This window comes from Eumetopias jubatus, unplaced genomic scaffold, assembly GCF_037043125.1.
Source record: "Eumetopias jubatus isolate StellerSeaLion01/CBP00866 unplaced genomic scaffold, mEumJub1_p1.0 scaffold_9, whole genome shotgun sequence".
Classification (NCBI taxonomy): Eukaryota; Metazoa; Chordata; class Mammalia; order Carnivora; family Otariidae; genus Eumetopias; species Eumetopias jubatus.
In genome coordinates, this window is record NW_028274815.1 from 140679032 (window position 1) to 140705998 (window position 26967).

Below are 26967 nucleotides of genomic sequence, written 5' to 3' on the forward strand. Positions count from 1 at the left end.
GGCGTCCGCTTGAGCAGCAATTTCCCAGTTTATTGAAAGTGGAAGCTTTGCAAGAAGGTCGAAGCTAAACCGTCACAGGAAGGAGACCCCCAGGCAGGCCCAGAGCTCGCCCCGGCAGACAGGAAGGTGCCGTCCACCTGCCCTGTGGCTACAGACTGCAACAGCTGCGATTTTCTGCCAACCAATCACTGAAGTCTCTTCTCCCAAATAAACACATCTCCAATACAAACACAGGTTTATGATAATATAAAGTTGATATAATATAGATTATCCCCAAGGGAAAGAAAACCAACAATTTTCAAACACTGCCCTTGTTTGTCTGTTTTGTTTTTGTTGACAGGTTGAAAGCATGTTGAAAAAATAAATATTTCAGAAAAGCACACACACACAGTGCCCTCACTACAAGTAGCTCTGAAAGGGCCACGTACAAAACACAGCACGGAATCTAAAAAATAAAAACCAGTAAGTATGGCTTTCTTAAGCGTCGCACGTCACATAATGAGCGAAAATAAGATTATCTTTCATCATATTGCAAAGAGTTCCAGTTTTTGCCTTTTCTCAGAGTTTCTTTTTTAAAAAGGAAGATGTGCAAAGTTGGAAGGAGTAGCCGTGTCTCTTGAGTCGAGGTCCCTATTCAGTCCTGGCAGTGTTATGACTGTTTCCCAAAACCCAGAGTCCAAATATACAACCTGGTCAGGATCCAGAGCTTGATACAAAAGTCATACGGGTTCCCTGCGCCCCCCATCCCAAAGAACTCACCACTCAACGGACTGCATTTTCCACTTTGGTGTTGCAAACACCAAAATACAGACAGACACAAACAAAAAAGTACAAAACGTGAAATGTAATCTACACATTTTTTCCTCTTCATAAAAAAATATTTATTAGTTTAAACATTGATTTAAAAAAAAACCAGTCACGTAAAAAAACCCTTCATTACACATCTTTTCCCTCCACGCCTCCTGAGAGGGGATGCCTTCATTTCCGTCGACGGCGGCAAACTGCGTGGGATGGCGAGCCTGCCTCGCGGCACACGCCTTGCGAACTTGGTGGGCAGGAGTGGGGCCCTCGGTTTTCCAGTACAGTATTGGTTTTAAGGAAGAAAATGCCCCTGTGGCACTGAGAGCGACCCCCCAAAAAGGTCAGCAAGGGTGGTCCAGAGCAGGGAGCGAGCGGGTCAGAAAGAGCGAGATGTCCTGAGTGCAGAGGCAGAGATGGCCCAGGGTGTGGGCAGGACGGCCTGAGCAGTGGGACCAGTACAAAACCCAGAGACACTGTTGGTAGCAAAGGTCTGGTTTCCAAATACATTTATAAGAAAGTAGGTCTGTTTAGAAAAGGGGTCAGAAAGTCGGGGAGGTACACAGTTCTGCGGGCCCTGTGAGGGGTGCAGCCCAGGGCCTCACTGGAGAAAGGCAGCAAGGGAAGCGGGGCCCAGAGCCCCTGCACTGGCCTCGCCCCCCACCCCCCACCGCCCGTGTCAGGAGGAGCTGGCAGGGCAGCCTGCGCGGGCGCCTCACGTCCCCACGGAAGACAGGAGTGTGGGCGGCCGGCGGCCGGCTCTGCCCACGCCCTCTAACTGATGGTACTGAAAACAAGCACAGAAGGCCCCCAGCACCCCAGCGGCAGCTGGGGAGGCGAGCGCTCCAGGCCACCCCCGGAACCTAAGTTAGGGGCTCGTGGGATTCTCCTTTTTCCACCTAAAAAGAACAGATGTGACACGGTGACCAGCCTGGTAGAAGCGTACAGTCTGTGGAAGAAGAGAACGTAGAAACACTGTCTTCGGTGGGGCTCGGGCTGAGCCCCCGGAGGAGCCCGTGCCCAGACGGGCCCTGCCTGCGCCTGCGCCGTGCGGGCGCAGGACGGAATGTCTGAGTAGTGAAGTGTGGTCCGGAACGGCCTTATGGGGAAGGGGCCAGACCGGGGCGGGTCCTGCGGCCCAGGGCAGGGTCCTCACAGCGGGGCCCTTGCTTTTCACTCAGAAAAAAACCAGTCACGAAGAGGCGGTGAGCTCATCTACAAAGACAACAGAGGGACTGACAAGCTGAAGGAAAGACAACGCTAGGATTCGTCCCGTCAGAAAAATAATGCCAAACAAAATAATTTTATGTAACTACCTCAACTATGTCTCTGACGACTTAAAAAGTTTGGTTACCCACGCGGGGAGGTGTGGGCAGCGCCCAGCTGTCAGGACCCCCACCTCCAGTGTTAGCAGCAACAAGGCAAGGGCGCCCAGGAGGGGCCAGCAGGAGGGGCCTGGGCACGAAGGACGGCAGAGCCGAGGGGACAAGGCCGCCCCCAGGCTCCCCAAGGAAGTGCACGCGGAACGAAGAGCCCAGGCGCCCCCAAAGGGCCCTGAGTGGCCAGCAGCGGGGCGTGCTGAGCCCTGCACCAGAGGAGCGCGGCACGTCGGTCCCCACCTGGCGGCCTCCACCGGATGATAGCACCTGGGAGTCCTCGGCCCCGGCAGGGGCTTCTGCAGCTGTTGTGTGTGAAGCACCAAAGCCCAGAGGCAGGAGGGCCACGGGGCTTTCTGTACACTGGACCTGGATTCCGCAGGCTGCCACGGCAGCGGCAGAAGGCTGCGGCGGTGGCCACAGGCAGTGACCAGGCTGCTGAAAAAGGGGGAGCAGAGCAGGGGGCGGGGGGAGACTCCAGCACTGGACATCGGGTGTATGCAACACCTTCCTTAACACCCCTTGGACCTGTGGCCTTGGGGACCATGCTCATGACCCCGACCAGCCCCGACCTTGACCTGGCCATCGGGCCATCGTGCATGCCCTATCTACACGTACCTGCTGGGGACCCTCGCTTGGTCCCTGCAGACACGAGGGAACATGTGCTCTCCCTCTGCTCAAACCCACCCTGTGCCCCCCAACATCCTGTTCGGTCCCGGAGCCCTTACTTGCTGGGGTCATGCCTGCTTCGGAGCCCGCAGGGCCGGTTTGTGTGTGTGTGTCTGGGGGGCAGGAGCAGAATAAAGGGGGCTCAGCGTGGCCGGGCCCCAGGCGAGAGCAGATCCCTAGGGACACACACACGCACACGCGTGCACACACACACGCACACACGCGCGCGCGCACATACACACGGGCGCGCACGCACGCGCGCACGCGCGCGCAGTGGAGGGGTGGCACCGCCCCGCCCCCAGCCCGCGGCCTAGGAGATCCAGAAGTCCTTGTCGGGCGCCCCCGGGGGGCTGCCGGGTCCCCGCGGCGAGTCCTCGTCCTCCTTCTCGGCCGCCAGCAGCGCGTCCTCGTGGGCCAGGCCCACCTCATCTTCGTCCTCACACAGCTCCTCCTCGCCCTCCCCCCGCGGGTCGTCGGGGTCTTCCAGGTAGGGCCCATCGCCAGGGAACAGCTCGGGGGAGCCCTCCGTGCCACCGCCGTCCAGGGGCCCGGCCACGCCTCGGCCCGCGCAGTCGGCACACACACCGTGGCGCCGCGAGCCGTGCTTGATGCCCACGCTGGCGGCCGACATGAACACGCGGCTGCACAACTTGCACACGTACTTCTTGTCCTTGCTGTGGACCTGCGGGGGGACGGGCGGTCAGTGCGGGGCGGTCAGTGCGGGGGGACGGGCGGTCAGTGCGGGGGGACGGGCGGTCAGTGCGGGGGGACGGGCGGTCAGTGCAGGGCGGTCAGTGCGGGGGGACGGGCGGTCAGTGCGGGGGGACAGGCGGTCAGTGCGGGGGGACGGGCGGTCAGTGCGGGGCGGTCAGTGCGGGGGGACGGGCGGTCAGTGCGGGGGGACAGGCGGTCAGTGCGGGGGGACGGGCGGTCAGTGTGGGGCGGTCAGTGCAGGGGGGACGGGCGGTCAGTGCGGGGCGGTCAGTGCAGGGGGGACGGGCGGTCAGTGCGGGGCGGTCAGTGCGGGGGGACGGGCGGTCAGTGCAGGGGGACGGGCGGTCAGTGCAGGGCGGTCAGTGCGGGGGGACGGGCGGTCAGTGCAGGGGGACGGGCGGTCAGTGCGGGGCGGTCAGTGCGGGGGGACGGGCGGTCAGTGCGGGGGGACGGGCGGTCAGTGCGGGGCGGTCAGTGCAGGGGGGACGGGCGGTCAGTGCGGGGCGGTCAGTGCAGGGGGGACGGGCGGTCAGTGCGGGGCGGTCAGTGCGGGGGGACGGGCGGTCAGTGCGGGGCGGTCAGTGCGGGGGGACGGGCGGTCAGTGCAGGGGGGACAGGCGGTCAGTGCGGGGCGGTCAGTGCGGGGGGACGGGCGGTCAGTGCGGGGGGACGGGCGGTCAGTGCGGGGCGGTCAGTGCAGGGGGGACGGGCGGTCAGTGCAGGGGGGACGGGCGGTCAGTGCGGGGCGGTCAGTGCGGGGGGACGGGCGGTCAGTGCGGGGGGACGGGCGGTCAGTGCGGGGGGACAGGCGGTCAGTGCGGGGGGACGGGCGGTCAGTGTGGGGCGGTCAGTGCAGGGGGGACGGGCGGTCAGTGCGGGGCGGTCAGTGCAGGGGGGACGGGCGGTCAGTGCGGGGCGGTCAGTGCAGGGGGGACGGGCGGTCAGTGCGGGGCGGTCAGTGCGGGGGGACGGGCGGTCAGTGCGGGGCGGTCAGTGCAGGGGGGACAGGCGGTCAGTGCGGGGCGGTCAGTGCGGGGGGACGGGCGGTCAGTGCGGGGGGACGGGCGGTCAGTGCGGGGCGGTCAGTGCAGGGGGGACGGACGGTCAGTGCAGAGGGGACGGGCGGTCAGTGCGGGGCGGTCAGTGCGGGGCGGTCAGTGCAGGGGGGACGGGTGGTCAGTGCGGGGCGGTCAGTGCGGGGCGGTCAGTGCAGGGGGGACGGGCGGTCAGTGCGGGGCGGTCAGTGCGGGGCGGTCAGTGCAGGGGGGACGGGCGGTCAGTGCGGGGCGGTCAGTGCAGGGGGGACGGGCGGTCAGTGCAGGGGGGACGGGCAGTCAGTGCGGGGCGGTCAGTGCAGGGGGGACGGGCGGTCAGTGGAAGGAGAAGATTGCGGTTTTAATTCCTCATATTTCTCTGAACTCTCTGGTGTTCTAGAGCAATCGAGTAAATAAAAACATAACCAGTGGTGTCATGGTGGAAAAGCTTTGCTGAGCTGTGCCCTTCCTCCATACGTGGAACACACCGTCACTGATGGGTCACTGTCCTGGGGGCTGCGCCCTCGGAAGGGACCCCCTTCCCCGTCCTGGGCTGAGGGCTCTCTGCCTCCCAACTCAGTGGCTCCACAGACCACCACGAACGGCCCACCTTCCCATCACAGCCTTCCACAAACCCTGACCATGAAGACCACTGCTCAGACGCTCACTGCTGACCAGAGTCCACAGGCTGGGCCCCCGCACATTCTGGTTCTAGAAACGGAGCCTCAAAAGATGCGGTCCCAGGCGCCTGGGTGGCTCAGTTGGTTAAGCGACTGCCTTCGGCTCAGGTCATGATCCTGGAGTCCCGGGATCGAGTCCCGCATCAGGCTCCCCGCTCAGTGGGGAGTCTGCTTCTCCCTCTGACCCTCTTCCCTCTCGTGCTATCTCTCATTCTCTCTCTCTCAAATAAATAAAATCTTTAAAAAAAAAAAAAGATGCGGTCCCCAGGACCCTCCTGCATCTCTTCTGTTTGTTGTATTTTAAACCCAGGGCTTCCTCGAGCCTCCCCCAACAGAAACTGTTCTGAAAGCAGGCCTGGTGGGGCCGTGGGAGGCAGTGTCCACAGAGGCCCCTCAAGACCTGGGGCTCCCACGCAGGGAGCTGGGGGCTGTGCCAGGACACCCGGGAGCGACCGAGGTGTCTCAGGGAGCCACTCAGCCGGCACCAGATGGCTGGGCACCTGTCCTAACTAACACATGGAGGGAGGGAAGAGAGAGGGAGGATGTGGGCGCCATGGCAACCCCTGGCTCCTCCTCCAGAGACCCCACCGTCCAGAGGACTCCTGGCAACACTGCCCCAGCCCCTCTGTCTCCCAAAGGGGCACAGCACAGGCACCAGCCTCCACAAAGAAGGGACACTGAGTGCCCCTACTGCCACCTGCTGTCAGCAGCCGCTCAGCTGTTTCCTGGGGGCCAGGGGCCCTCAACAAATTAAAGGGGAAGATACAGAGCCTCTTCTCAGAAAAAGGCAAACCTGCACACATTTTAAGTACATTTTCAGGGATTTGTGATCCTCCCTGAAACCTAACCAGGACCCCAGGATGGAAATCTGGCCCCATCCAAGGTAAACGGGCAACAACCACACCGATCCTCAAATGGGACCAATACTTCCTGAAGCCATAATGTGGTTTTGCTAAAGAAAAGCTGTCGTAACCCACGTACTGACAACTTTCCAGCACTAGAGTGCAACAAACAAGCCACCATTCATCTCTGAGTAGGAACAACGTGGGCATCGGCGTACGGATCCCTCCAAGTTTCTGTGGTAACCTGAGCCTCTACAGCTCTTGGGGTGGGCTCTGCCGAAGGGAAACACTGGACAAAGGGGCAGCTCTGCAGTCAGTGGCATCACGTCAGCCCTAGCGGTTGCCCCACAGACCTGCCGTCCAGGCTGGGGCTGCCGCTTTCCCCAGCTGCTGGACCCCACGACGGGGTGGTGGACACTGCAGGCTGGGGCCATGGGACGTCCCTTAGTCAGCTGGGCTGGGCTCCTCCCCACTCTTGGGGCTGTCCCCCTTCCAGCTTTGCTGCCTGACCTCTCAGGAGCCTTCCCAAATGTCCTCACCCCAAAATAAGTGCCCTCCACTGGGCTGGAAAGATAAAACAACAGGCTAGTAAGGTTGCCCCGTCCAGAGAGCCAACTGTTGGATCCACGCAGAGTAAATCTGGATGCGACCCCAAAGTGAGCCAGAGCCCCCCACTCACACCAGATGGACACACACACAGGCAAAGACCCTGCTCGTCCACACAGCTCACCTTGCCAGCAGCCAGGTCTGAGGGTATCACCCTGCCCTCCCCCAGCCGCCTGCCACCCTCGTGCGAGGGCACCCCTGGGCCACCCTCACCACTGCCAACACAGCCCCCTCACACCTCCTGGGGGTTCTGCTCCTGACACAGGTCAGCATGCTGCAGGGGTCAGCCAAGTCTGCACACCCCGTGGGCGACTCCCGACACCTCTGAGATTCCCAAACTCATGACATGACCCCAGTGCCCTCTCCTGGCCCCCACGGCACAGGCTGAGGGCTCTGGGCATCTGCCAGCCCAGGGCTGCCTCCACCGCCTCAGTCCTGCAAGCTCCAGCTGGCCCCACCCTCAGTCCTGAACCCCACCCTGAATGTGTGTCTCAAGAAGACGACACCTGTATAGCCTTGGGGTCCAGCCCTGACCCCCATGGTTTATCTCACCTGCCCAGGGGTCCCTTGCCCTGTGTTTTTTGGCAGATCTGCCTATTTCAAGGATGACCTTTTCCTATCACTTCCTGGCCAAGCAAATCTATCCATTCAGCACCTGCCACCTGGCAACTCCAGCTGGGTGCCCACCACAGACAGGTAATCCAATGCCTTACAAGGCCATGGGGGAGTGGGTGGTGGAGGGGGTCCCACCATGCCTTGGAGCCGGGGCACCAAGGAAGTGACCTCATGGTGGGACACCAGGGGCTGAGAGCAGGGGTCCTGGCAGGGGAGGAAGCGCTTGCCAAGGCCAGGCCGAGGTCTGGGGCTGGGGGTGATACAGCCCACCTGCTTTCTGCACCCAGTCTCAGGGGGTGGAGCTTATCAGGGGGTGGGGTCAACATCGCTCCACCTACTCACTTGGCCTTTCCACTGCAGAGCAGAACCCACTTTAGGGCTTCCCATGGCCTTCTGGGCACCCCACATCATCATCCCACCTTCCTGGACCCCTCAGCGCAGCACAGAATGGGCCCAGCCGAACCCGTGATGCCCCATGCTGACTACCCTCCACTGACCCCCCATGCTATCCCCATGCTGACCCTGTGATGACCCACACTGACCTTGTGATGACCCACACTGACCCCATGCTGACCCCATGCCGATCGCTGTGATGACCCACGCTGACCCTGTGTTGGCCCACGCTGACCCCACGCCGACCCCATGCTGACCTCACGCCAACCCCATGCTGACCCCGCGCTGACCCTGTGACGGCCCACACTGACCCCATGCTGACCCTGTGACAGCCCACGCTGACCCCATGCTGAGCCACGGCCCCACTCACAACCCCGCCCCCACTCACCAGCGTGTGCCGCTTCATGTGCTCCCGCCGTGTGAACTTCTTGCCGCAGATCTCGCAGGGGTAGGGCCGCTCCCCTGTGTGGGAGCGCATATGCCGCTTGAGGATGCACTGGTGCATGGCCGAGAAGCTGCAGTAGGGGCACTTGAACTTCTTCCTGATCACCGTGAACTCGTTGACTGAAAGACACAGCAGGCCCGCAAGTCAGCGTGCAGCCCGCCCACCCCAACAAGCCCTGCTCCTGTGTAGACGGCGCCCGCCGAGGGCCCGCACACCCAGGCCGGGGAGCCCACGCTCTGCCAAAGGTCAGAGGTCACCCCTTCCAGCATGTCCCGGACACAGCCACTATCTTACACATCAGCCTCCGAGACACAGTGAGGTCCTCATACACAATCATAACAGAGAACAAAGATGTAAAGACAAGTGAAGCCGGAGCTCGGTTCCCAGCCCACAGCTCTGCTCAGAGCCACAGGCCATTGGTGCCCGGGAGCCACAGGGCAGAGCCGCCCCCTCCGAACACCTGCAGGCCAGTGGTTTTGCAGTTTTAATGCCCAGAGGAAAGGTGCTGCCTAAGCAGCTAGTGGACACAGCTGAGTGAGAAGCTTGGGTCAGCCCCAAACATGCAACAGGATCGCTGAGTGGCCTCTGCCTCAGGGTGTGGCTCATCCGGCCCGTTCTTCTGCCCACATTTCAGAGAGTGACGCTACGGGCCCCTGAGGGGGTCATCCGTGTGGCCAGCTCGAGCTCACGGCGGGGGCTGCGTTCCACACCCGAATCCAGCCACGCCCTCAGAGGCATCTCGTTCCACATGCGGGATGCTCTCCTGGTGGTAGTCAAGGGGGTTGGGATCCCATGCGTCAGCCCCACTGTGCAGGGCTCCACTGGGCACTGGGCAGCTTATCCCGAGTGGTGCCCTTGGCGATGGGCACCCACAGACACCACAGTCGTCCCCTCTGAAACATGCAGAGCATCCACCCAGTAACCCCATTAACCTAAAGGCCTGAAAGCAGTCATCCCAGGCTTCACCGGGATTGCGGGGAGCATCCAGATCCTGGGATCTCACTTCCCGCTGTGTAAGGAGCTTGGTGGTGGACACCTGTCTGAATGCAGCTTTCCAGGACCCTCACACCGCCCCACAACCTGGACGGCACTTGGTTGGCTGCACATGGCACCAGCACCCCAAAGACAGACCAAGGGTCCCCACAGTCAAGAACACTGGCCAAGGCCAAAGGCAGGATGCTGGAATGAACCCCAGGAGGGGTGTGGACACCATCAGCCAGGTGGTCTTCCGCTGGGTCCTCAGATGCCTACCAAATATTCAAGTGTGGCAGGCCCTGGCCACAGTCACCGCTGCCCCTGGAGGTGCCCAGAAGGAGGCAGATAAGCAAACAAATGCCCCAGAGTGACACAGGCCAAGACAGCGGGACCCAGGAAAGCTGAGGCAACTCTTGCTGGAGGGAAGCAGCCAGTCTGCTAGAAGGATGACCACCTCTGTCCCCACAGCCTGGGCCGCCCACCATGCCACCCAGAAGCAGGGACCCTCACTGCCATCTCCATGGGCTGGGCCCATGGCCCCCTACTCCATTCTGCTGGTCACACCCCAGCCACGGGCATGTCACCATGGAAATGACACCAACAGGGGCTGCAGAGCAGCCGAGCTGGTCCTTACCCCTGAACCTCTACTCCTAAGACACTGGTCCTCACCCCTGCAGCTCTGCTCCTAAGACACTGGTCCTCACCCCTGCAGCTCTGCTCCTAAGACACTGGTCCTCACCCCTGCAGCTCTGCTCCTAAGACACTGGTCCTCACCCCTGCACCTCTGCTCCTAACACACTGGCCCTCACCCCTGCAGCTCTGCTCCTAAGACACTGGTCCTTACCCCTGAACCTCTACTCCTAAGACACTGGTCCTCACCCCTGCAGCTCTGCTCCTAAGACACTGGTCCTCACCCCTGCAGCTCTGCTCCTAAGACACTGGTCCTCACCCCTGCAGCTCTGCTCCTAAGACACTGGTCCTCACCCCTGCACCTCTGCTCCTAAGACACTGGTCCTCACCCCTGCACCTCTGCTCCTAACACACAGCTGCTTAAATGTGGGGAAACACTAAGCGTTGCTCCGTCTGCTCTATGCCCAGCATGGGGCTCAAACTCACTACCCCGAGATCAAGAGTCGCACGCTCCACTGACTGAGCCAGCCAGGCACCCCTAAGCAGTCTCTGCTCTTTTTTTTTTTAGTATTTCTCCCAAGAATCCTTAAAGGGCATCTCAATATTCAAGCAACCCGGATTTCTTTATTTTCCAGTGAGACCATCCACACGCTGTGCTGCGAGCCCGTCCTCCCACCATGTGCCCGAGAGCTCTGGGCCCTGGGGTGAGAGTAGGTCCACACGGGGACACACTCGCAGAACGACCTCTATGCACCCTCATGCCAGCACGGCCCCAGCACTAGGCTGTGTGGACTTTATCACAGCTCACAACCGACGCCCCTGCCTGGAGCTGGACCGCCCGCTGGCCTCATGGTTTCCACGCGCGTAAAAGGGTCGCCCTGTCCCCACCATGCCTCTCTCAGAAATCTCAGTCCTGTCCAAAGAAGCAAAACATTGGCTTACAATTAGAAGCTTTTCACGTGTTTGCTTGCTTGAGGGCACGCGTGCACATGTGTGCGTGTGCGTGGCAGGAGGTGGGGGCGGGAGGGAAGGTGCAGCTGTGGGGAAGACGGGAAAACCAGAAGATTGTAGACAACACAGAAGGCACGTGACAGCAGGAGGAGCCGTGGAAAACCCCCCGCATGCCCCCCACAAAGATCACCTCAGTTAACAGCTTGACATCTGTCCTTGGAGTCTCTTTTCTACGCACAAACCTGTTTTAAATTACAGAATGGAATTATGTACAATTACCTAGGACACGTTCCACTAACACGTGGTGGCCGCCTGTCCGTGCCACCACTTCAGCATAGCCTGCACGCGTTTGAGGGGCCTGACTGACCAAGTGGAGACCCTACCGTTAAAGGTCCAAGCCGCTTCCGTGGCCTGGCCTCCATGAACAATGAGTTGGTGAGGTCCCTACTTAAGGGCCTGCACGCCTCCGATCACCCCCTGAACACACACTCTCAGAAGGGGCTCAGGCCACGCTGTCCTCCGCGCAGCTGTCCCATCTGCTGGCCCTCGGCCGAGGTGCAGGGAGGACCCCCGAAGCCATGCTGGGTGTGACGGATGGCATTCCCCACTGTTGCCAGATGCACTCTGCAAGCCTGGCCCCCAGGCTGGGGGAGAAAGCTGCAGGAGAGTTTCTGGGGTGTACATGCAGCCAACAGGGAGCCACCCTTCCTAAAGGAGGGCCTCAAGCTGGGGACTGCCGGATGCAGCTCAGGCTGCGGTCCCCGGGGCAGGGGCTCCAGCACCCCCACGGCAGGACCGGAGAGAGGGAAGGCCGCGCACCCTGGCACACCTGATGTAGCCAAGCCATCCCGAAAACCAGGCCTGGTGGGAACCCCCTCATCGGCTGTCCGTAGTCACTCCACACGGGTGACTCTCCGAGGCACGTGACCCCACTTTTTATCGCCAAATAAAGCAAATGCACCACCCACTCTGGGATGGAAAGGGAGAAGAGGAAATGAACTGTTATTTTATTTAAGACAACCTTTTTTTGAGAATGTATTTATTCATGGCTTCTATTCTGCTTCTATAAACATGAAAGTTAAAATGCTGAATTATGTATTCTAGCCTTCTGTATTTAACAACTCAGACTTACACGTGGAAAAAAAAATTGATCTCTGTGCAGAAGTGCCGCATTTTTTTCCCTAGAAAAACAACCTAGAATGCACAGGCATGAGTGTGGCTCGTCATTAGGGACCCTCCCCAAACCTGTGCATACTGACCGGGAACAGAGCCGCAGACACTTACAACGCATGCTTTCTGGAGTCACCCTGTGATGATGATGTTGGTGTTTTCTTGTTATGTCAGATTCCTGCCTCTGCCGGAACACCATGAACGGGACAGCCAAAGGCAACAAAAATTTACCCTGTCACAGCTGGGAAGCCAGAGTCTGAGACCCAGGTGTCCCAGGGCTGTGCTCCCTGTGGAGGCTCCGGGGGGGTGCTTCCTGCTCCTTCCAGCTCCTGGGGGTCCGGGTGTCCTGGGCTTGTGGACACGTCTTCCTGTCTCTACCTCCTTCGTGAGGCTTCTCTGTGTCTCTCCTCTTCTGTCTCTTAAAAGGACACTTGTCACTGTATTTAGGTCCAACTTGGATATTCCAAGACGATCTAATTTAGTTATATCGGCAAAGACCCTTTTTTCCGCAGTGGGTCACATTCACAGGTTCCGGGAATTAGGACGCAGACCCAGCTCCAGCGTAGGGGGCACCATTCCACGCCCTCACAGAATGAACAGCACTGTGAGCACTGAGGGGAATTTTCATTGGCTGTTATGATTGAAACAACTTCTTCTTGGAAAGAACCTAACACTTCTAGAACCTGTGATTTACAGTCTGTGTGTCTTAGAAAAACTTTCCACATCGTACGGATTCCTTTTCACAAACACTAATAAAACCTTAGAAGGTTAACAGTGAAAGAGGCATTGAAATAATGAAAAAGCACAAATACCACTCAACTGAAAGAGATGCTCTCTGTGGATCTGTGGGAAACCCTGAACCCCGTGCCTGGGATCAAGCACTCCAGCACAAACAGTAAGCCCGTAATCAAGAAGCAGGGTTTCAGAAGCTGGCACCAGATTGTGCAGAATAAGAAGCTCAGTAACATTTGGCTATAATGTTGCAGAAATGTATCTACAGAAATACTGCTCAGCAGCCACCACCCACCTGCCCCTCAGAGCAACGCAAGAGATTCAGACCTGTGGTAAAGATCCACTACATAAGCGAACATTCCAGAACTATTTCATGATAGCGCCAAAGCCTCCAAGGAACTGCTAGAGATGCAAACGGGATTTGCAGGCTGCAGACAGGTGCATAGGGGCGGTTCCTCCAGAAGGGCACACAAGTCTTTTTTTTTTTTTTAAGATTTATTTATTTGACAGAGAGAGACACAGCGAGAGAGGGAACATAAGCAGGGGGAGAGGGAGAGGGAGAGGCAGACTTCCCGCGGAGCAGGGAGCCCGATGCGGGGCTCAATCCCAGGACCCTGGGGTCATGACCTGAGCCAAAGGCAGATGCTTAACGACTGAGCCACCCAGGTGTCCCGGTACACAAGTCTTTACTCATATAACCATCCGGATTCTTACTCATCCTCTGTAATTTCCAAAAGACTGCACTTCAAGTGCATTTCAGAAATGGATCCAAACATGAGCCCCACTTTGTTTTTCCGTTTATAAATTTATTAGGCTGTCAATTACTTTGTGTTAGAATATAGTAAAGCTCTGATGTGTCAAAACTATTTTTTTTAAGATAGATTTATTTGACAGAGAGAGAGAGAGAGAGAGAGAGACACAGCAAGAGCAAGAACACAAGCAGGGGGAGTGGGAGAGGGAGAAGCAGGCTTTCCTCGGAGCAGGGAGCCCGATGCGGGGCTCGATCCCAGGACCCTGGGACCATGCCCTGAGCCGAAGGCAGACGCTTAACGACTGAGCCACCCAGGCGCCCCTGATGTGTCCAAACTATTTTTGAAAGGTTTTCTAACCTTACAGAAGTGCATACAGCTGACAAGTGTACGGCTCAGTGAATGTTTACCTCTCTACGTACATCAGGACACTGCACGTCCACAGCACCCCGAAGGCACCCCCTGGTCCCCTCCTAGTCGATATCCCCCACAGGCAATGACTGCTCTGCCCTCCATCACCATATATTTGCTTTAAGACTTCGTATTTGTGGGCGCCTGGGTGGCTCAGTTGGTTGAGTGACTGCCTTTGGCTCGGGTCATGGTCCTGGAGTCCCGGGATCGAGTCCCGGGATCGAGTCCCGCGTCGGGCTCCCTGCTCAGGGAGGAGCCTCCTTCTCCCTCTGACCCTCCCCCCTCTCATGTACTCTCTCTCTCTCTCATTCTCACTCTCTCAAGTAAATAAATAAATCTTTAAAAAAAAAGACTTCATATTTGTGGGATCATACACTCAAGTTTGGCTTTATTCACTCAACATAGTCTGTGAAGGTCACCACGTGGCTGCCTGGAGCAGTGGCTTGTTCTTGTTTGTTGCTGTGTAGTATCCCATGGTACGACCACCCCCCCCAACCATGTGCCGAGGGGCATCCGTTCCAATGGACCGTGGTGCTCAGATGGCTCTCAAACATGTCTTCTGCTGAAAAGGGCTCTCATTTCTGTTGTGCATACACATAAGAGAGGACTGTCTGGGCTACAGGGTACTTGTACGTTCCATTTTGGTAGATACGGCCAAGCGGTGTTTCACGTGGCCGCATCAATTTATGTCCCCTCCAGCCGTGCGTGAGCATCCCAGCTGCTGTGTCTTCGCAGAGACCTGGCGTGGTCAGTCTGTGGATCTCCGCACTCCCGCCCTTCTGCAAAGGTGCTGCACCACGAGGCTGTCTGCATTTCCCATCCACTGAAGACACTGAGCTCACTGGTAAAGTGCTTGCTCAAGTCTCTTCCTTGATTTACTAAGTTGCCTCTTTCTTAGATTTTTAAAGTTTTATGTATTCTGAATATGAATCTTTTCTCAGATATATTTATTGCAAACATTTTCTCCAGCCTGTGACTGGCCCTTTTACTCTCTTAAAAAGGTATCTTTAGTGGAGAAATTAATAATTTTAATGATGTCCATTTTATCAAGTGCTCTTTATGAGCTGCTTAAGAAACTACCACCGTGATCATGAAGCTATTGTCCTAGGTCTTCTATAAAACCGTTTACTTTTTATAATTAGGCTTATGATCCATCCCAAATTAATTTTTGTGCTTGGTGTGAGTAGAAGTCAAGATTCATTTTTCTCCTCGAATCCAACTTACTCAGAACCACATACTGAAAAGACTGTCCAGCCCTGGTCAACGGCAGAGGTGCCTCTGCCCACGGCAGGGTTCACACGCACACAGTCTGTGCACACTCTAGCCTGTGGTCGGCTCGCCTGTTGATTCCTGCAACTCCATTGTCCATGGGTTGGAGCCTCTTCCACCATGCTCTTCACCAGGACAGCCACGCTCCCCCCTATATCCCGATGCTTGCACATCTGGGGGCCCTGGGATAGCCCCTTGCAGGGTTGGCCAATTCCAAGAGATAATAAATAACTTTCCTCCAACTGTGCCTTTCACATGTAAGCCAACTATCAAGTTGCCTTACTCACCCCAGCACCAGACAACCAGGGGTGGTCCCTGCACCTTGGAGCCGCTAAAGTCGCCCACATCTGCCACCCTAAGCCTGCTGGCTCTGGACCACCTGTGTGGTCCCTTTGGTCCCAAGGAGCCACAATCAGGACTCCCGTGCATGCTTTCCTGGGCGGAGCCGAGCACTCCGAGGCTCTACGTGGTGTGCCACGCCCCCTTACAGCTCCCGTGTCTGGCAGTGTTTTAAGGAATTTGCCCATTGCCCCCAACTTGTCAAATGTGTTGGCATAAATTGTTCACAATATTTTCTTATTGTTCTAATATCTACAGGATCTTAGTGGTGATCTCCTTTTCATACCTTTTATTTAAAATTAGCACAGTCTTCTGTTCGTATTGGTCACTTCTGATAGGACCTCGTGAGTTTTATTAATCTGTTCGGATTTCTTCACTGTTCTACCGATGTCTGCTTTCCACTTCACTGACATCTCCTCTTTTGTGCACCCCCGCTTACTTTGGGCTTAATTTGCTGTCCTTTTTCTCATTTCTTGACCCAAAATTAGACTAAGTGCTACCGCAGGCACGAGGCCCCTTTGCCACTGTTTCACCTGCATCCTGAGGGTCTTGATGGGCTTCTCTTTTCACATCACTCAGTGGAAAATATTTTACCATTTCCATTGTGACTTAATCTTTGACTCAAGCATTATTTAAAAGCATGTTGTTTGATTTCCAAACATTTGGGGAGATAGTCCAGTATCTTTTTGCTATTGATTTTTTAAAAATTAGAATTTCACCAGGCTCAGAGAAGGTGCTGATTCCAGCGAGATCTGTGTTACAGCTGCAAGATCTGCCCATTGTAAACGTTTCAAAGGCACTCGGAATACTCTGCATTGCTTCTGTGTAAATTTCAAATTAGTTAATCCTTGTTACAGGTCAGCACCTCTCTGAACACAAATGGGAAACGTCTAAACAAAGTAGCAAGTTGAATCCAGTGATCTAGGAAAAGAATGATACCTTGTGACCAAATGGGTTTATTACAAGAATTCAGGGTTCATTTAACATCTGGATACTGCTCAGATCTTCTCTATCCTCACTGATATTTGTCTGCTGTCCCATCAGTTACGGAGTTAATGTGTCAAAAATCCCCCACTGTGACGTGGACCCGTCTTTCTCCTTTGATTGTGGTCAACTTTTATGTCATATAGCACACACATTTAGGTCTGTTACATTTTCTACAGAACTGACTCCTTCATCATTATGTGAGGTCCCTTGAGTAATAATTCTTCAGTTTACTTTGATATTAAGATTAAAGACTTCCTTTACTGGTTTCCTTGGTTTATCTTTTTTTTTTTAAGATTTTTTATTTATTCATTTGAGAGAGACAGCACGCGTGCGAGTGAGTGCACAAGCAGGGGCAGGGGGAGAGGGGGAAGCAGACTCCCCTCTGAGCAGGGAGCCTGACACGGGACTCGATCCCAGGACCCTGGGATCATGACCTGAGCCAAAGGCAGAGGCTTAACTGAGACACCCAGGCGCCCCTCCTTGGTTTATCTTATTTATCTTTTTGCTTTAACGCTTTTTGTGTTCTTATCTACGAATGACGTCACCTACACACAGTGAACATTTTTCAAAGCAGATTTTTTTCATCTTTTTTTGGAGTGTTTACTTCATGTATAATAATGGAAACAGCCAGGTGAAATCTACCATCCTAATATTTGTTTTTTGTCCTTTATTCCTCCCTGCTTGCCTTATTTCAAATGAATCAAGTAGTGTTCCGTTTTTTTCTCTTCATAAGCCTTTGAGCTGTACTTTACTATTTTTGCCGTTATCCAGGTGACTTCGCGAAGAATGCCAGAAGCCTTCAACAGTCAAGCTCATCCGTCCCGGACCCTTTGTGCTGTTAGCATCTTGTGTTATGCTCTGGTTTCTGTTAAAAACCCCATAAGAAACTATAAATGTTGTTTTCAATGATCAAGATGCTTTCCCGTCACGCACACGGCCACTCCCGCGGTCGCCCGAGGGCTGGCTTCCGCACGTTCTCAGTCTGTGAGTGGACGACAGGGTCTCTACCCGGCCCCTCCGTGAAGAGCACCGTGGCAGTGGCCTCCCCGGCCCTTTGCTGAAGACTCTGTCATCAGTCTGGCTCCCCGGGAAGCGGTGTCTTCCTTCACTGGTTGCTTTTAAGACTTTTCTTTTTGTTGTTGGTTTCCAGCAGTTTGACAATCATGTGCCCAGATACTGTTTTCTGTTTGGTATTCATTCTGCTCTGGGTTTCCGGAGCTTCTTGAATCTATACGTTGGTGTCTCTCATCAGCTTCTGGAAACTGAACTGCTGTCTCCTTTGGGTGCTGATCCTGCCCCATTCCTGCCTCTCTCCTCCGGAAATCCAATTACACACGCATTACACACTTTCACCCTGTTTCGTGTGTCTCTTTGCTTTTTCCCCGTTCTTTTTTTAAGATTTTTATTTGACAAAGAGAGAGAGAGAACACAAGTAGGCAGAGCGACAGGCAGAGGGAGAGAGAGAAGCAGGCTCCCCGCTGAGCAGAGAGCCCGACGCGGGGCTCGATCCCAGGACCCCAGGATCATGACCTGAACCGAAGGCAGACGCTTCACCGACTGAGCCACCCAGGCGCCCCTCTTTTGCTTTTTCCCTACGAGCTTCAGCATGGACATTTTCCATGCTTCCAGTTCATGAACATCTGGATACTGGATACATAGGTCGTACCCAGACTGCTATTCAGCTATTCAATGAATTCTTAATTTCAGACATTATATTTTCATATCCAGAATGCTCCTTGAACATGTCAGTACCGGGTATCTTCCCGTCTGCTTTCGCGGCTGGGACTTAGTCACGGGGCTCTGTTTTCGTGGGATGTGGAGCATGGCAAGGACAGGCTGTGCCTCTTTCAAAGACAGTCAGGCTTCTGCTTCTTTGTTGCTGTTACTTCTCTGAACAGACAGATTTGGGAGGATTACCTTCACCCTGCAAAGCTTCACCTTAGCTATTGTTGGGGCTGCTCTAACTTGGTTTGGGTCTTACTCTGAGGGAGAGACTCTCACTTCAAGGTGTGACTCCCCCCCCTCCCCCGCAGGGTCTCCGCTGAAAGCCCACACTGTCTCCCTTGTTTCATTTTTTCACGTTTTATTTATTTACATAATCTGTACACCCAACATGGGGCTGGAACTCACGACCCTGAGATGAAGAGTCGCACACTCCTTCAAGTCCCACCTGCACTGGTCAGTCTCCAGGGTGTGTGTGTGCGTGCGCATTGGCCAGATTCTCAAATAGATTTTGCCTGGAGAGTAAGCCCAACACAAGCTGTCATGGTAGGAACTAGAAGCTCAGAAAGTTTTCTTCAAGTGTTTTCTTTAAAATAAATCAATGCCTTTTCCCTAGCACCTGAGTTCTGTGCAAGTGCAAGACCAACAATAATCAACACTAGATTATATATTTTAAGTTTGGGGTTTGTTTTTTTGGGGGGGTTGGTAAACATGACACCCAACATGGGGCTTGAACTCACAACCCCAAGATCAAGAGTCACATGCTCCACCAATGGAGGCAGCCAGGCGCCCCCAGGTTATATATTTTAAATGCAATCTAAATTAGTAAGTTACTATCCCTATGTGAGTAGCAGTCTTCATTTCTGTGCACGCACACGCACACGCACACGCACACGCATCCACAACACGCGACACCAGATCTCTGGCATCTCTCATTTCCTACCATGTGAACATGGTAGAGACACTGAAAGGCCCAAAGTGAACACAGATGTGGAGCATGTTTTGTGCCAGTAAATACACCCAAGTAAGAACCTTTTATTACTGAAATTCTCTGTGTTCGAGAGAGATTAATGTTACATATAGATAAGTTTTTTAAAAACCTCTTGAAAATCAATCATGAGCCACAACATTTCAATGAGAAATTCAACAAAATATAAGACATGAAATATCTATATACACTTCGCTGAAAATTCCATGTTAGATGGCTGTACAGTTTGAGGGAAATAATGTTAGATGTAAGAACAAAATCAGACAACTATCTAATCTAAAAATGTTTCTTGCGTCCCTTACCATTGGACCATCTACCACAACCTACTTCTTTCCTTTTTCTTTTTACAAACCTATTTCTTTCAGGTACTATGGAACCTGTCTGAAATGTTTTAATTGTTTTAAAATTTTAAAGATTTTTTTTAAAGATTTTATTTTATTTATTTGACAGAGAGAGAGAGAGCACAAGTAAGCAGAGAGGCAGGCAGAGAGGGAGAAGCAGGCTTCCCGCTGAGCAGGGAGCCCGATGCGGGGCTCGATCCCAGGACCCCAGGATCATGACCCGAGCCGAAGGCAGCTGCTTAACCGACTGAGCCACCCAGGTGCCCCAAAATTTTAAAGATTTTTTAAAAATTTTAAGTAATCTCCATACCCAAAGTGGGGCTTGAACTCACAACCCTGACATCAAGAACTGCATACTCTTATCGACTAAGCCAGCCGGGTACCACGATTGTCTTAAAATTTTAACAAAAGCCTTTCAGTACAATAGCAGAGACAGACCGTCCACAGTGCAGGTGTCCTGGTGAGCCTCTGGCCCACACTGCATCCACCCCAGGGAAAAGTCAAGTGAGCAAATAAAAGGAAAAGCCCCCAGAGGGCCTCTGTGTCCCCACCCAGTGAACTCAGAATGCAGATGTCTACACAGGGCACTTCTGCCACAGCATGTCCACACTTAGACATAAAATCTCTGAGACCTCACAGCTCAAAGATCCCATCATGACCATTCAAAAGGCAAACGGGGACATAAAGCCACGAGGCACTGGATCTCTTGGAAGGGTGACCTGCATCGACTGGTCTTTTAACCCTTTGACAACAATACTCTAAGCCTCTCTGAAAACCTGGCTTTTCCGTCTTTGGAACTTGCTTAATAATGGTAAAACCTGCAGCAAGTGGGCATGGCAGGAGCAGCAGAGACTGCTCCTGGACCAGCCCCAGGCACAGCCACAGTCAGGGCGCGGCCTGGAGAGGGTGGGGGGCTGTCAGACTCATGGAGAAGGTCCTCTCTCCTGGAAACCAACCCACATCTGCCTCTGGTGATTCCAGAACCTGGAATGGGGCCGCCTGCTTCCTTCCAGGGAGACCACGTGCTGCTTGGCAAACGTGAGCCTCTGGGCCCCGGATTGCCCACCACATCCACAGCCACCTGCTCTGTGTACGTAAAAGGACATGGAGCCTAATACATCCAATGAAGGTGGACAATAGCAAACACAAGGTGCTCTTTCTGAAAAGAAGCACAGCTTCAGTAATTCTCCACCAATGGCTGTCTCCTTGGAGAGAAATGCCCTACGACACATGTATCAAGAACACAGCGGCTAGGCTTTGTCCTTCGATTTTTCCAGATAGTATGGGGTCGGAGCTACTAGGTTCCTTTTTCCAGGGATGGGGGCCTGCTTTTCTGCCCCCACAGTTGGGCCATCCTACAGGATTCCAGTGAACCCAAGCCCTTGCCGGGAGGCTGGAGGCACACCAGCTCCACCTGCCCCACCTGAGAGGCCTCTGCCTGGCTGCCGGGGGAGGAGCCAAGAAGTACCAGCTTTAAAGTCCCACACTGACACCTAGTCCACTCCCCACAGCTGTCCCCATCCTGACGTGGTTTTGCCATCGCCCAGTGGCCACCAAACCTGAACACCAGGCCTGGCCGCAGCTGAGAGGCACGTGGGAATGTCTGCTCCTGTGCAGCCAAAGGTGTCTGGTCAAGCCTTTCCAGCCTCGAAGCTATATCATACGCAGCAGAGGCATCTGTGTCCATAGGGTGCTTCCCTCGTGGCTCCTTGGCTGACTTCATGGTAAGGCTGTCGGAGCTCTGGGTGAGCCCATCGGGCCTGGGGAGGGGCACTGGCCACACAGCGTGCTGGAAGAAGGCCCCAGGCATCCCGGGCAGGCCTGTGGCCCCCACAGAGACCCACCCAGGCGCCAGCTGGGGCCAACTCCAGAGGAGGCCTCGCTGCCGAGCCCAGGGCTCCAGGTGTCAAGGGGCATCGATCTAGAACAAGAGAGACAAGTTACAGGTGTTCAGGATGTGATGACACCACCTTGTGCCAGGCCCCTGCCCTGTCACCATAAGGACAACTCTCCCACGTCTGGGAAGGAAGGCTCCTATTAATTCTCAATCGATGGACACTCAAAGGAAAAATCCTCATTAGCAGAACACAACATCTCCCAGCAAAACCACCTTGTTGGAAAAGACCACGTAGGCATCATTTACTTAATGTCAAAGTCCAAAATATGTGATTAAGTTCTTCTTAAAGATTTCTTTTTCTTCAGGGAGACAGACAAACCTAACAGAACTTTCTTTTATAAACAACCCCTCTGTGGTTGGCTCCATAACTCAGGGGTTAGAGCACTGGTCTTGTATAAACAACCCCTCTGCCCCGAGGAACAGGAAGGAGAGCCTGTTCTCCGTGACCTTCCTGGGGTCCCAGAGGCCCCCGAGTCCGTGATGGTCATGCAACCACTCAGCACTGCCCACAAAGCCGCCTCAAGACCAGCCAGCGCCGGCGACTTTAACCTGCTGCTCTCTGAGCCAAATGTCTTTCCGAGAGGGAGAAAAATTCCTCAGAGAAATCTCTTAACTTAAATATAAAAGAGCACTTGTATTTAAATGTATTTAAATATATGTTTATATTCTATAAACATGGAAAATGAGAAGCACAGCAGAGGGAATACAGTCAACGGTGTGCGGTGACAGATGGCAGGTGCACTGCGGTGGGCACAGCCGTCACCTGAAAATAATGTAACACATATGTATACACATGTGTACACATCACCAACTTAACTCTACGTGACTGAGTATGTAACAGTTACTACTGCAGAAGCTGGGTGTTCCCTCACTGAGCGTAGCTGAGCGTGGAGAAGAGACAGTATGCACAACGGCTTCTGGTACAGAAACTCATTATGAGCCCCGGAGCACGCGCCAGGGCCGCACCTGAGTGCAAGCGGAGTTTAGGGCACGTGCGTGATGGACGCGCAGCTGCTCCGGGCTGCCCGGGACGTGGCGGCCACTCTCATGTCTTACCTGGGCTGGGGGGGCAGTGCTGTCCTGGGCTCGGTCTGGCCATTCACCAGAGCGGGCATCCCGGGCTCTGAGTGGAGGGTGGAAGGGCCAGAGGGAGGGGCTTCTGCTCTGCGATCAGCATCCCCCCAAGAGTGACTCAGGCTGGTGCCAGGCCCTGGGAACACAGGAAACGAGTCTCACCCACGTGAAGGAACACCAGCTGGTGGGCTTGCTTCAGAGTTCCAGAAGCGCAGTGCCTGGTCTTGCTGCTGTGAGCGGAGCATGGCTGTGTGACAAAGCCTGGGTCTTGCTGGAGGTGGGCGCTTGGGTATTTTTATCAGCTCGCCACCCCCAAACAGCAGGGATCTCCGCATGTGACTTGTTTGGGGTGAGGGTCTCTCTCCCAGAAGCAAAATGTTTACGACAGAGGATTCTAGCACAGAAAGTCAGGACACGTTGTGAGAACACGGAGCATGTGCATGCCTGTGGCCTTGAGAAACGATCTTCTGGAAAACACTCCAAGGTGTGTCGAGCTGGCTATTTATCTAAAAGTGTAGTGACATCGTCCAATGCCCTTTTGCAGGAAATTGTTTGAAATTCCAGTGTCGATCCAGAACCAAGAAAAGGTCCTTAATTCATTTTTCACACACGATAAGAAATCATCTTTAAACCATAATCAGAATAGACACCACCTCGGCGGTTTCCCGCAAAGTGCTCCTGGACGTCTGGGCCAGCCTGCAGACACAAGGGTCAGGAAGGAACGGCACGGCCCGGTGGCTCCCCGTGGTCCCGTTCGGAGAGCCCCTGCCACTGGTCCCCCAGGATCTTTCGAGCGTCCCCTCCCTTCAAGAGCGGGAGGGAACTTGGCACATCCTTCTACTCAGACAGGACAGCACCAGCTGTGACTCTTAGGGGGAGATCCTCAACTTTTTCAAAGGTAGTATCTACAGGTCAAACAGCAACAATAATCAGGGATGATGCTTTTCAGGCCGCAGTTACCTCGGATGTTGGAAGGATGTGGCAGCTTTATGAGACACTCACCCTCCCGGACCCACAGTGAGCCGGCTTCCTTCCCTTCCATTTGTTCCCGGGAAATCAAGCAGTGACCCATGTGCGTGAGGCATTTTTCGAGGGTCCGAGGAGGCGACGTGCGTGTCAAGGCCCCACTCAGATCCATGCACGTTCACAAATACAACTTGTAAAACCACGTGTTAAGCCACAGTCAATGCTTTTCACGGCTTCTGTTCAGTGAACAGTGACTATGAACAGGTAGGGTGCTCGCCTACCACTGAAAACGTAATAAACGTAAGAGAATCAAGTTAAGCTAAATCAAAATAAAAACTACAAAAGGGTCTTTAATCAGTTAAAGACCATGAGTCTAGAAAGAAACCATCTGCTGACTCCAGCAGCCACACCAATGTGATTAGACCCATCAGAACTTCCTAGAAGGTTCCAGACTGTCTGAAAAGGTGAGTGTTGGCTGCTCTTCACGGCTTGAGCACTGGCTGCACATTTAATGGTCCCCTGATTTTAAACACCTGCAACTATCATCCCTTTATTTCACAAAACTAGCAGACCACGCTTATGCCCCACAGTGCTTCCTCCTCGGGAAGACCAGGCAGGATCGCGACCGGCCTCGGGAGCCCCCCCACAGCACATCCTGTGCCAGAGCTGCTTCCCGCTAAACATCACACCTTCCCCTCACTTCTCCGATGACGAGCCTATGTCTGCTGGGATGTGGACCCAATTTTGGGCACTCTGAAAATCATAATAAAACGTCCACTGTTAACCAGCTCAAGGAGCCTGGAGCTGGGCGACCAAGTGCAGCCGTCTGGCGCTCCCCACCTTCACTCCAGGGTCTGAGGATGCCCGGCACCACCGCACAGGCCCCACCTCCCTTCCGAGCCACCTGCGGAGGGAGCACAGAGGCCCCTATGCCCGCCTGAGCGGAACCGGGGTGTCCGCCCTCAGTAGGACGCACAGTGGCCTTGTTCTGCTTTGCTCTCAGTGTGCCTCTTTGGATGTGCTGTTAAGTCCCTCACGCACACAATCTCTTGCTCAGCCACCACACGGGTACCTGGGGGCTCTGGTGAGCCCGTGGTGGAGCATGAGGAGGACGGTCCCCGTCCTGACAAAGCAGGAGAGCCCTCGGTGGGGAGCGAGGCGAGAAACACGTGACCAAGTCGCCGGAGCCACACCGCGTTCAACTGGACAGAAAACTTGGGTCCTGCCCATGAGGGCGCATCTAGAAACCAGCAGCGATGGCGGGAAGGCGACCGACGTGGGCTTCCGCCTGTCCTGACACTTCGCCGCGAGCACTTAAGAGAAACTGCCTGTAAACTGGGCAGCACGGAGCAGACAGACGGCCGGACACACACGGAGTCGCGGAGTCGCTCCGGCTCCCTCTCGTGATCTCAAGATACATAGCAGTGGCTCAGGCCACCCAGCTAATACAGGTACCCTCCACAGGGACAAACATCTCCAACGCAGGCGACCGGACAGGTTGCCACAACCACGTCTTAACCACAGGACGGCCGCTCAGCCTCTGTCCGATTCTGCGAGGCCACCTGCCAGGGACGGGATGGGGGCGCGGCTGCGATGGCAGCTGACCACAACGTTCTGGGAAACAAAGTTTTTATTTGGATGTTTTCATTCCTCATTTTAGTATATACCTGGAAACAGACAGACTTTACTTAAGATGTCAGAAAATAATGTTTTTTAAAATAACCCATTTTCCCACCAAGCTCTCTGGCCCCTCTGCCTCTGGTAGGTTCTTACAAGAAAAATGGGAAATTTAGAATATTAAAAGCAAGGAGATTAAAACATAACAGAACAGAAATAACAAAATACCAAAACCCACCGTGTGACTTCACCCAGAATTAGTCACAGATGTACCAAAACTAAATAGAGGACTTCACAAACTGTGAAGAGCAGAGTCTGACAATCATGCGTGTGTCCAGAGCACGCCCGGGGCAGGTGCTGCTGCCTCACTCCAGCGTCAGGAGGTATTAATACAGGGTCCGGTGACCCACACGCAAAGACGAAGCTCGGGGAGAAAAGCCCACCAGGAGATGCAATCCTGTGAGACCTGCTGCAAGAGGGTCTGGGGCCCAGGAAGGGGCGGGGTCCAGACAGAGGGGCCCAACAGGGGTGGCCGCTGGTGCTGCACCAGGAGCAGGTTCCAGACCCGGTCTAGTGTAGTTCCCAGCAGAGATGCACTAAAGGCCTTTTGGACCAGCCCACACTAGAGGCAAAGACTGGCAGGAAGACAAGTGAAAAGCGTCGAGAATCACCCCCTCATTCCAATGTCACCCCTGATGGCAGAGGTGGGCACTGGTCTGGCCCGCCCACAGCCCAAGATGTGTGGCACTCACACGTGCATTAGGAGTGTTACGGGGGGACCGAACAAGTGTGCCCCCACCTCTCCACACAGCCACAGGTTCCCAACTGCATCCCCACGGGCTCCTTCCACGAGATGCGCAAACCTGCCCAGTCGACCCCCCAGTGCCCTGGGATGGCACAGGCCCAACGGCAGGCGGGGCAGGACCAACATTTGGGAGCATGCGTTCGAGGGTTCACAGACGCTACTTTGTCTTAAACTCCCTAGAGTTGTGTGATGAATTTTTCAGATGGGGCAATGAGGCCTAAACATGTCTTTGAAAGCGTGCCCAAAGCCAAGCAGCCTGTCCACAAGGTATTCAGCGTAGGGTCTGACTTCACAGCCAAGCCCCATGAACTGAGCACGGTGTCCAGGCTGCTCAGACGGTGGCCTGGGCTCTTGATGACGTGCCAGGAAATGAAGAAACAGAAGCATTGCTCCCACTTGCATCTTTATTAGCCGTAAGCAAATTTCATCGCTCCAACACAGAAACTTAGGGTATTTTAGCGCTCATGAAAACAAACTTGTAAAAATACTGGCTTTTTAAAATTAGAGTAAAAATGAAAACAAAGATGCACCTCCCAAATCCCCAACACAGGAGTCGGCTTCCCTTCCTCCAGTGGTAATCAGGAAGCCACTGTGTCCACACTGACTGCCACTCAGGCCCCAACCACACGCTCACACCTGCGGGCCCCCTCTGCACTCGGGGCCTCCCGTTTTGGGGTTTGCCCCCCGCACCTCGTTCCCTCTGGCACCCATAGTGAGCACCAACCAAACACAGCGCGTTTCTCCTCGGATGGCCAGAGACACCGTCCGGGCGGCCGCCACAGTCCATGAGCGTCCCCAGAATGGATCTTCAGAGCTCCTGGCTCGCTCTCGGGCTGCACCCTGCGGGCTCACAGGCCGTTAGAGGAGAAAGTCAAATGCCCTGTGTTGGGCATGTTGGGGGAAGAAAGTCCCAGGAGAGCCTGCTGCTTGGCAGCTTGGCCGTACCTCTGCTTCTCAGGTTAGTCTGTCATTTGCTCCCGAACAACTGGAATTTGGCTGGAGACACTTAAGAAGTAAACAACATCCAATTCCTTTAAAAACACTGGCGTGTAAGCGGCATTATCTAGCGGAAACAAAGCAAGGATGTGCGCACGTCGCTCCCCACTGCGAGTGAATGGGCACAAAGGCGGGCCGAGGGCCAGCAGAGGGAGCCCGAGCCTGTCGCTTTGCAC

At 54.8% G+C, this 26967-nt stretch overlaps 1 protein-coding gene across 9 annotated transcripts in view; it reads right to left on the minus strand.

The window, feature by feature from the left end:
* Position 1: 1 nt before the first annotated feature.
* Positions 2-26967, minus strand: part of ZBTB46 (zinc finger and BTB domain containing 46) — a 64953-nt gene continuing 37987 nt past the window's right edge. For 5 of the 9 annotated variants that reach the window (XM_088026853.1, XM_088026854.1, XM_088026850.1 and 2 more), the window contains 2 exons: positions 8116-8291; positions 2-3525 (listed from right to left, as the gene is read on the minus strand). In XM_088026853.1, the coding sequence (XP_087882979.1) occupies positions 3154-3525; positions 8116-8291 (548 nt within the window). In that variant the 3' untranslated portion in view covers positions 2-3153. Of the gene's footprint in view, positions 3526-8115; positions 8292-18508; positions 21358-22389; positions 22544-26191; positions 26859-26967 lie in introns of those variants that run through there. The other 4 variants (XR_015769053.1, XM_088026852.1, XM_088026855.1 and 1 more) reach the window with 4 other exon arrangements.